Raw genomic sequence first — 11,143 nt, forward strand, 5'->3', positions numbered from 1 at the left:
AAAACTAACCCAGCCAAAATTTTTGGCATGTTTTTTTTTTTTGGGGGGGGGGGGGGTATTCAATAGCATATTAGTTTAGTGTTAATGAGATGCATTTGAAATTTGGGTATCATGACATTCTTTCACTGTACAGTTGTAAATCCTTTTGTAGTAGAAAGAAGATTGTGATCGCTGTGTTTTTTGTGTAGCTGATCTGAGTATACACGGTTCATCTCAGAAGGATGAGGTTGCAGCTCTGCAGAGCACAATAGCTTCTCTAGACCGAGAGAAAGACGCCCTGCAGGATGCCGTGGACCAGAAGACTGAGAGTATGGTGCTGCTACAAGAGGACATCCACAGGAAGGTACTGCTGATACTTGACACACAGTATGAGGGGATGTTTTATTGTAGCCCTGTTCCCAAAACAGAATGTTTTGTAATATTTGTAGAGAAGATAAACAGCTGCAATCAGTAAATCATGAAAATTGCTCTGGGTACTGCTTTATAAAGTTGGTTTTGCTCTACAGGAGAAAACTCTTTTGGAAGTCCGGCTTACAGTCACAGACTTGGAGAACTCTCTGGAGTAAGTAACATGAATGTTCTTAGGATGATGAGATGTTTCTGTCTTTTAGGGGAAGAATAGAAGGCCTTGGATGTACATATGTCATGTATTTCAGTCAGCTGAAGGTGACGTTGAGCAGTCGAGAGAGGGAAATCGCTAGTCTGCGCAGACAGCTGGACCAATCACAAGAGGAGCTCTCAGCCGTCAGTCGAGACAGAGAGGTTGCGCTGAGAGAGAACCGCAGGTTACAGGATGATCTGGCAACCATGACCAGAGAAAACCAGGTGCATACATCCACAACAGACCTCTCCTTTTTTCCTTGTTTTTCTTCTTCCCACCCCTTCCAAATGGTAAAGGTGAACCCACTTCTGTTCACATGACCATCTATGACCAGTGAACTTCATATACACACACATGCTCACGTTCTTGTGGTCCTTTCTCCAGGCGGTGCACGGAGAGATGCAGGAAGCTCTGAATGAGAGGGATGAACTGAAGCTCAGGGTTCACTCGTATATCTCAGAAGTGGCACGGATAGAAAGCATGATGGCTGCCAAGGTGAGAAATGGAGAGGAAAAAACACCAAAAATAAGTAATTTGATTAAAGACACCAATGTTCAGTAAACAGTTAAATTAAATAAACCAGGGTTACAGTGGCCACTAATTATTGTTTACAATTATTGATCTCAAACTATTTTTCACAGGAAAATTAAAGTAGGTGATGAAAATACTACATTAACTTAAAGCTGCAGTCCGTAACTTTTTTTTTTGGTTAAAAATGATCCGAAATCAATATTTGAGCAAGTACATAACCAGCCAGTGTTCGAAAGTATTGTCTTCCTTTAGCCTGATTCACAACGGTTAGCTTATAATAATGTTTTCGAATTTGAGTGGTATGGGTAGGTTTTCGCGGAAAATTCGAGCATGGCACTGCATCGTTACGTCACGTCGGTAAACATAAAGAAGTTGTCCCGGCTACTAGGCTATGGCATGTGAGGATCCTGCAGGTGGCAGATCGTTTATAGCCTTTTCTCACAGCAGCCAGAATAATTAAATGTATCATTTTGATGGTGGATTGTAATCCATAAAATATTGTGTTTATGAAACAGATGTGAATGAAATTAAATTATATTCTAGTTATAAATGTGCTTCTGATTACAGATAGCCTGGGATTACAAAGATTTGTATTTTAAAGAAAACCAGTTTGAAGTAGGGCTGTCACGATTATGAAATTCGGCTGACGATTAATCGTCTAAAAATAGTCATGGTTATTGCGATTAATTGTCTGTTTTAGGGCTTTCATTATATAATAGATTAATTTAAGGGTTCAGTAAATAATTATAATGTTATCTTTTAATCTTTTTGTGTTATTATTTTGTAGTGTAAGATTACATAGAGTATTCCAAATTCTAAGAATTGGCCAATACCGATCCAACACCAGCGCCTATTTTGTTTCTACACCACTACAGAATATCAATACTGTGTTTGTGGAACTAATGGTCACTCTTTTAAACCCTTTGTTAAACACAATCCACTAAATACTCACTTCCTCATTACAGAGAAAAACTACATTTGAATAAAAATATATAAGCTATGAAATTAAACTAGCTGACTGTATAATTTAGCGGCAAAAACAATATCTTGAAAAAAAAATCTTTGGTGCACATTATACAATTTAAACATGTTTATTCTGTTAACTATTTGTAGTCTTACAAAATACATTCATGAATATAAGATCGAAATCATGAGAAAAAGAAAGGCTTCTAATCTTTCTGATTGTGATAATTCCTTCCTTAAACTTAAAGTATTATAATGGGAATATATCATCTTGGAGAGAGAGTTTTATGCCGACTGTCATAACTGAACGTGACGTGCTGTTTGAATACTGAGCGGAGAATGACTGACAGCTGCAGCAGAAGGAGGATGAGTTTCTGTAAACCTAAATTCTGTCCCTCACATTAAGATATGGAAATGCAAGCACTCACCGTTAGTTTTACTTTTCTTTTTGTTTTCATTTTTGAAAAACGTATCTTTGCTGTTTACCTCACATTACGCTATGGAGGATCTCTTTTATTTATTTATTTGATTTCTCAGTGTTTGCTAAATATAGCATGTGGTGTGTGCCATGCCTCATCTTATTCGTTTTTGTTCAAACAGAGATGGCGACAAAAAGGCAAAACTTACGGACTGCAGCTTTAAGAAAAAAAACTAATTTTTTAATATTTTTTGAACGCTCCAATTTGAAGTCAGAAGTGTCGATTTTATCAGATGCAATTTAAGATTTTGCACTGACGCTGTTTTATGTTGTGTATAGGAACAGGAAAACAGGGACATGCTGGAGCGTTTCCGGACCATCCACACCGAGTCGGAGGATAGAGAGATGAAGCTGCAGCAGGCTGAGGGGCTAAACAACTCTATCAGACTGGAGCTGCTCTCATCTGACACAGAACGCAGACACCTCCGAGAGAGAGTCTCACTGCAGGACAGGGAGATACAGGAGGTGAGTGACTCTGAGCATGAGAAGCACAATAAAGGCCGTTTTTCATTGCCTCATCGCCTCTGTTTTCCTTCAGCACTTGAACGCTCTGCAAGCATATGAAGCTCAGGTGTCATCGCTGGCACGGGCAATGTCTCGTTTGGAAGAGGAGATCCAGGCGACTCGAGCTGAGAAAGCCTCAGTGTTGGCAGATCTGGCCTCTGTCAGAGAACTGTGCGTCAAACTCGACTCCAGCAAAGAGCTCACCATTCGCCAGCTGACAGCTAAGAGCATGGAGCTGGAGAGAGTAAGACGCACACATCATCCTACTACATCTTTAGAAAGGGTTTGAAAATGAGCAAATATGCAAGCAACCAACACTAACCTTTGAATGTCAAACTCAGGTGACGGGGGAACTGGAGGATGTGCGCTCTGAGGCAGAGCTTCTGAAAAAGCAGTTGGCCAGCGAGCGGCTGACGGTACGCAATCTAGAGACACTGCTCTCCACCAATCGACAGAAGGAGTTTCAGAAGCACCTGAGTGCCAGTGAGAAAGAATCTGAGCTCAAAGTGCTGAAGGACCGCCTGGCTCTTGCTGACAGCAAAACGTAAGTGGAAAAACAGTGGGCAAAAGGGCCATTTATAACGCTTTTGTGACTGTTACACTACCTTTCAAAAGTCTGTAAGTTATAGGGTTCGTACGGGTGCTTGAAATCCTTGAAAATTGTTGGTTTTATAATAATTTGCTTTATTACTGAATAACATTAGTTCACTTTTTAGACAAAATGCCTTTTGCATAAAATGAAAACAGCTCCCCTCGACTGCGTGTGGCTATAGTGTGATCCACCGGTCTTTATTGACGCACACCTCTGATGGAGCAGAGCGGGAGATTAAAACATGTCGGGAGGTTGCTGCTTCAGTCAGCGTTGGCTATACAAAAATTATGGTTAAAATAATGTAAAGTCTCCTGTAAAGTGTGCTTTTTCAGTTGTGTAAAAGGTAAGCAAAAATATCCATGCTCCGTTAAACTAAATATGTTAAAGGGACAGTTCACCCAAAAATTCAAATTCTGTCATTAATTACTCACCCTCATGTCATTCCAAACCCGTAAGACCTTCGTTCATCTTCGAAACACAAATTGAGATTTTTTTTTTATGCATTCCATGAGCTCTCTGACCCTCCCATAGACGGCAAGGATTCTTACATGATCAAGTCCAGAAACGTAGCAAGGAGATCATTAAAATAATCCATGTGACATCAGTGGTTCAACCGTAACTTTACGAAGCTACGAGAATACTTTTTGTGCGCAAAGAAAGCAAAAATAACGACTTTATTCATCTCCTCCATGTCACCCCTGTAGCGCCATTTTGGAGAGTATCACATACATAAAAAAATTATGCGAAGTATGTACGCGGATACGCTGTTTACGTTCAGATCAAAGCGTAAACGGCGTATCTGCTTATTTTTGTATTCTTTGCGCACATGTATATATATATATATATATATATATATATGTGTGTGTATTAGTAACATTTATTATTGTTTCCTAGGAGTCCTGTTACACAGGGAGCTGTGTGAAGCATTTGTCACTGGCAAACACAGAGGACTGTGTCCTCTTTAAGGGTGCATAAAGAGTCCATTCAATGTTGCTTTCCTCCAACAACAAGCAGTTTCTCAATAGTGCCGACTAGTGTAATTGTGCAATTGCCATGGCGATCACTGATAGCAGCATGTGGAACAAATACATCAATCAAATGAGGATGTCTTAATCCACTTCAGCAGTTTAAAAGCAATACAAACTGGTTATAACAATATTTTTGCCCTTTCTTCTAAGATCTCAAAATGTGTTTATTTGTAGGGCTAGTCATGCTAGAGAGGTATCTCAGCTGCGTGGAAAGCTGTCTCAGCTACAGACAGAAATGGACGTCCTCAAGAGGCAGCTAACCACTGAGCGCTTTGAAAGGTTAGGCCTTGGCTTTATTACAAAACCTAGTGAGCTGCCTAACCATCATAGAATGTATTGTAAGTGACATTAACTATATAGTTAAACAAAAAGTGTTTGAGATTAGCATGTTGCTAAGTTAAGGGCACAGTACTCTAATAAGAATATAAATGAATGAGGCAAATATTAGGTAAAAGAATTCATTTTTAATTACAACTATTTTAGTATGTACGTTAACTTGAAAAATCTTGAATTTTCTTTTGAGTATGTGGTTGCTGTGATCTTGGTATGTTGTTCTGTCAGAGGTTTGTTGATGTGTGGCTGTGTTTTTCTGTGGTAGGGAGAGAGCTGTGCAGGAAATGCGCAGACAGGGCTTATCTTTCTCTTCACTGCGTAGCTCCTCCCCTCTCAGCACCTCTCTCAGTCCCTCCATCCTCCGCACACCAGAGCACTCCGTAGACAAAATGCCAGAAAAGTGAGTATTGCCTAAATCCTGCATGTGTAATATCATTTATCTGCAGTAGATATCAGTTCTTGTGTGATATTTATGGAAGGCCGTTTCCGCCACTGAATAAAAAATTTAAAAAAAGGTAATCGCGACTTTTTATCTGACAATTTATCTCACTTGCAAATGCGAGTTTACATCTTGCAATTCAGACTTTTTATTTCCCAGAATTGTGAGATAGGAACTTGTAATTGCAAGTTCGTCTGAATAGTTTTTTTTTCTCAGTTGTGTAATATTAAACCCAAATTTGCACATTATAAAGAATAGCAGGATATAAACTTGCAATTGCGAGAAGTAAAGTCAGAATTGCGAGATATAAAAGATGACTCTTTTTTCTTGCAATTGCAAGGTTATCTCGAAATTCACATTTTATAATCTCACAATTCTGACTTCATTTTTCAGAATTGTTTATATCTTTTATCTTTATATTGTTTATCTCAAAGTTTACATCTTGCAATAATGACTAACTCGCAATTAAGTTTCTCACAATTGTAAGTTTATCTCACAATTCTGAGATAAAAAGTACATTTTAATTTTTTTATTCAGTGGCAGAAATGGGCTTCCATAGATATTCGTAACCATGCATATATGATTGAAATCAACCTCTGTTTACTTTACATTTTTTAGAAGTGTGAGCTTTAAGGAGTAGCGGTGAAGGAAATGATTCAGCCTGTCCCATTTTCACTGACAAAAGACACGTTATGTGGAAGATTCTTGTGTTTAGTCAGTTCTGAGAATACATTGTGTTGGGCCAGAGATGTCTCTGAGATCTGTCCAGAAGATATTTTCTTGGGCTTCTAAAAGGGAAGTGCTTGTATATCTATAAGGTCAAAGGGAAGATTATGCCACCAAAGCCAATATGTCGAGCAGTGTCTTTTGTTAATTTATACACTTTGTAATAACTTGAAAGAAATTGTTTTGCAGTAGTTGTATTGTCATTATTGTTCTTAATAGTTTTAGATTTGTGAATGGAAAATGAGGCAGCTTGTAGCACTCAATGTATTTTATATTTTTATCATCCTTACATGGCAGAGTTTTAATAAAAACTTACACTTAAGAGAAACTGATCTAAAACATGTCTGAAATGAACTGGCAATGCAAGTGACCAAAGAGGTCTTCAGAAGTTATGGCCATGTTACTCAGGGCTGTGTTAATGTCACACTACCACTCCAACCTGTGTTTTAAATGTGTATGTATGTATAAATAATAGAACGTATGTTGACTGATTAACTTATGAATAAACATGAATAGTTTTTAATATCATCTATTTCAGGTTTAGTATTTACCCTTGGCACGGTGTACTACTGTTAATATATTTTTTTTATGTGTTTGGATATCAGAGTGACATTTCATTTGGGCTGATGAGAAATCAATCACTGTTCTTTTTTCCTTATAAAATAGGAGAAAAAATCTGGAGTACAATGATTATTCAGCATGCCTTCCTGTTCTTTCTTTTCGCTTTTATTTGATGGTTAACAGCATGTAATATCTGTAACAAAGTTTTAAACAGATACATGTGCTGAACATCTCTTTTTTTGAATGTTTTTAACATTTCTTTTTAACTTGCTTTTTAATTAGCGATACTTGCTAAGCCGTGCTCATCAACGGTATGTATAACATTGGCATGTAACTCATTCTACACCATTTGGGTCAATATCACCATAGAGTGCCTTTCAACCCTCACAATACTCGCAAATTTTCATCTTAATTTCCCATTCGCTTTGTCTTGTCATAAATAGTAGACACTCAAGTACTATAGAGACATATTAGCTGAGCTCCCACACATTTTTTTGTAATAATTATGGGCCATTATTCGAAGCATAAACCATGATACGTCCACCCTGTCATGAACATATATTACTGTTAAATAAGTTTTCATTGCAATATTAAGATGCAAATTATATTTTCTGAAAGGTATGATGTCCCTGTCCTAAACAGGGTTGTTTGCTTTCAAATTATAAATACATAAAAGATTTTATGTAAACTGTGTTTTTAAAATGTATTTTTTCTTATTTGGAGAAAACTGATATTTGGATGCATTTTTTTGTTTGGATGTTATTGCCCCCACACCTAGCTATTGAACACACTGGATTATATAGATATGATTAAAGGGGTCATAGGAGACTGAAACTTGCTACTTGGCACATTATTAGGAAAGGTGATTTGCAAAGATTCATTACAAAACATACTCACTTCTTCTGTAGATGAGGCTGGATCATGAATGATTCGGGCGAACATAAGACGCATTTATGTAGATCGGGGCGCATTCCCTTCAGAAACGATGTAATCCACTGCATCTTCAGCGGCTCTGATGCCGGGAGTAAACGATGACTGCTATATTCATTATTACATCCAACAACAGAACATCTCAATCGCTTGTTAGGAGTCATTCTTGTCTACATCTGCTCCAGCGGTGAAACAATGGCGGACTGACGACAGCTCACTCAGGGCGGGTCTAAGGTAAGACGCCTGTCCAGTCTGCTGAAACGCCACTGTCAATCAAACTATCGTGGGAGGGGCCTGTCTGTGTGACATCACACAGACAGGCATCTGAGATCAGCTCGATCTGAGAAAGGGGAAAACTTTTTTTTTTAAAACACTGGTTGGATTTTTATCATTATAGGGTGGTTGTGTGTACACACTGCCAACACACATTTCAGTTCAAACAACTTGTAAAAGTACATGTAGCATCCTATGACCCCTTTAAAATATCAAGATGACAGGGTGGACCAGCACGTGACGGGCTGGACACAAAGCAGAACACAAAATATGACAATGAAACATTTATTCAACTTGGGAAAAAAATAAATAATATAATTATATTCTCAATCACATTGATATACACCCCCCACCCCCCACATTCATTTTAGTTTTTAGTAATATTAACTACAGATTAATGCTATGTCCACCCTGTCATGTCTATGACCGCTCTATCGAGTCTAAGTGGCCAACACTGGACATTTTAAGCTTCAATTAGCATATTTGCTTACAACAAACTGACTAGCTAAATAGTCTGGTTGTTGAAGAGAATTTGGTATATTTAAACTAACATATTTTGAAAATACTGTATTCTAGTAATCACTTCTGGCATATTTTATGCCGACAGGGTGGTCATTTTAAGCTTTGGCAAAGCAAGAAAGCAAACTCATACAAAGAAAATTTGTCAATTAAAAAAACCAACTTTCCTCAGCCGTTGAAATTCCAGCCAATGAAGAGACAAGAAATCTGTTGTCCTGACGTCAATAAAGGGGATGGCCTTTACTTAAAGGAACAGATTCCCCAATACCACAGGGTGGACAACCATTCAAGGGACATGAACAAACTTTTTTTTTTTTTTATTAAATAAAAATATTGTTTTTATTACCAACTGATCAATACACTCAAATTGAGTAATCTCTTATTTAACAAAATATTAATAGGAGATTTTTTTTTTTTTAAATTATGATTTTACTATATTCTACTCATATACTACTACATTCTACTTCATTCAAATTTAATGAGCAGTGCATGGGACATAGCAAAATAACATGCATCCTCTTAATCTAGAAAATGTATCTAAAGAGCTAAAACTTAGCCTAATATAACACCCTTTCATTTGCTACATGAATGAGGGGGCTTACTGAAGTGTGCCATTATGTCAAATGACTGTTTTATTGTTAGCCATCAAAAAAAAAATCATAAGTGGAATAACCAGTAAAAATATATAAAAGTATATGATTAAGACTTGAGTTCTCAGCTCTTGACTTGTAAGCAGCTACCCACAACACCCTAATGAGCTGTTCACTAATGAACTGTTCACACATTCTGTGGCCTTCATGCAATGGAAAAATGCATTCTGTGTGAACGGCCCCTAACAACTGCTTGGCAATGCATTAGAAACCACTCAGAACACTTAAGAACCCAACGAGCAACACCCTCTCAGCAAACACAGAACAATCCCCTAACTTCACATCAGTATACGGTTCCAGGAGAAGCAAATAATAACATTCTGGTAATGTTCTCTGTCGGTTATTTTTTCTAACAAAAATTAACATTCCCAGAGCATTATGAGAACCAAAGACTGTTAGCTGGGCTGATAACCAATCATAACACAATCCATAACCTCTGATAGAAATGCTCTGAAAGTGAATCAACAATATTGTTGATCTTCTTTGGTATTCTTATACACAACTATTTTTAATACTTTATGGATGTAGTTATCTTGCAGTTCTTGATGTGAACAGCCCTTCAATTTATTTCCTGGTATTATCCAGACTGACCTTTTGGGTGTCATCGGAGCTTTCACATCCTCCCACTTTTTTTCTCATTTTGCTGGTAGGATATAAATCACCATTAGCTTGTTTCTGGCTTAGTTCTTTAATATAAATATTATGCTCAGACCAAGAAAAAAAAATACAACTTGTGGGTTTTAAAGATTTTTTATTTCCTCATTGTACAGTACTTCTGCTTTTGGATGTTAAACTGCATTCCTCATAATCTCTTAAGGGATTCAACTCAGAGTCTCATCTTTTCAGAGGAAGTGGCAGATGGGAAGGGTTCAAGTTTGTGGTCAGAAATATTTGTTTTGTTCGTATGAAACTACACGCTCGCAACACAATTCAATAGATACAGATAGGAACAGCCTCAAATGTTATTTAGAGACTCGATTTCTCTCTATGGGTTTCACATTTCATTTAGTAAAAGGATTAATCAACAACATCATAAGGGTGACAGCAGAGGTAATGATTATCCAAATAACCAAAAAGAAAAACACTGGAAACTTTAATACTGCAATGACAAGTGAAAAAATGGTGGACGCTTGTGCTTACTAATATAAAACTCTTACGATAGTCTTGCACACAGCACAATGTCCTTCATTTTATGCCCATTATTATGGACACTCTACTGCATCTCATGAATAAAAATAGCTGATAGAGTATTTTTAAATAGTGGTTTGAACGTAAATAGCTCTCAAATACACTGTACTGAGGCTTATATTCAAATATATTTTCAATTCTGTACAGGTAAAAAAAACTGTTAAAAAAGTATTAAAATATGAACATACACTGCAAAAAAAATTCCATAAAATTTACGGTTAAAAACCGGCAGTTATGGTTGCCAGAATTTTACCGTAAAAAATACATTAGCAACGTTTTAGGTTTTACAGTTTTAACTTAAATTTACAGTTAAATACCGTAATTTCATTAACTGATATAATGTTAATATACCAACCTTATTGAAGTACTGAAATCTGTTTTGTACCTTTGTAATACACTGATAACCACCAAATGCAGGTGGTGATGAGAAAGTCACATGATGAACCAAAGCCCATCACAAGCAGCTTTTAAATAATAACATATATAGAATGTGCACAGTGTCATTCACACAAACACTAAACACCTTCATGGTAACACACATGAAACTGAAATAATGCAATAAACATTCATTTAACAACATTAGGTGTAACACAACCCTAATATACAAAACTGATAAGAAAAAACTAAGAAGAAAGTTATTTCAACAAAAAAACATCAAATTTGAAATGTAACGCAGGGAATTCTGGGAATGTCAATTTACGGTTATTCACTGTAAATTATACGGTATACTACCGTAAAATTAATGTCCAATACAGTTTTTCAACATATATAGTTGGGGAATTTACCGTTAACCATTTAACAGGTTTTTACTGTAGCATTTTTTGTCT

The 11,143-nt window shown here is 36.8% G+C and overlaps 1 protein-coding gene across 1 annotated transcript in view; it reads left to right on the top strand.

The window, feature by feature from the left end:
• cep135 (centrosomal protein 135) overlaps positions 1–6,746 on the top strand; it is a 17,448-nt gene extending 10,702 nt beyond the window's left edge. Inside the window, exons 17-26 of the mRNA XM_016238645.1 lie at positions 189–343; positions 507–562; positions 657–825; positions 986–1,096; positions 2,853–3,038; positions 3,112–3,321; positions 3,419–3,621; positions 4,872–4,976; positions 5,296–5,430; positions 6,088–6,746. Coding sequence (XP_016094131.1) covers positions 189–343; positions 507–562; positions 657–825; positions 986–1,096; positions 2,853–3,038; positions 3,112–3,321; positions 3,419–3,621; positions 4,872–4,976; positions 5,296–5,430; positions 6,088–6,109 — 1,352 coding nt within the window. The 3' untranslated portion in view covers positions 6,110–6,746. The remainder of the gene's footprint in view (positions 1–188; positions 344–506; positions 563–656; positions 826–985; positions 1,097–2,852; positions 3,039–3,111; positions 3,322–3,418; positions 3,622–4,871; positions 4,977–5,295; positions 5,431–6,087) is intronic.
• The last annotated feature ends 4,397 nt before the right edge of the window (positions 6,747–11,143 follow it).

This window comes from Sinocyclocheilus grahami, unplaced genomic scaffold (genome assembly GCF_001515645.1).
Source record: "Sinocyclocheilus grahami isolate Dianchi unplaced genomic scaffold, SAMN03320097.WGS_v1.1 scaffold544.1, whole genome shotgun sequence".
Lineage (NCBI taxonomy): Eukaryota > Metazoa > Chordata > Actinopteri > Cypriniformes > Cyprinidae > Sinocyclocheilus > Sinocyclocheilus grahami.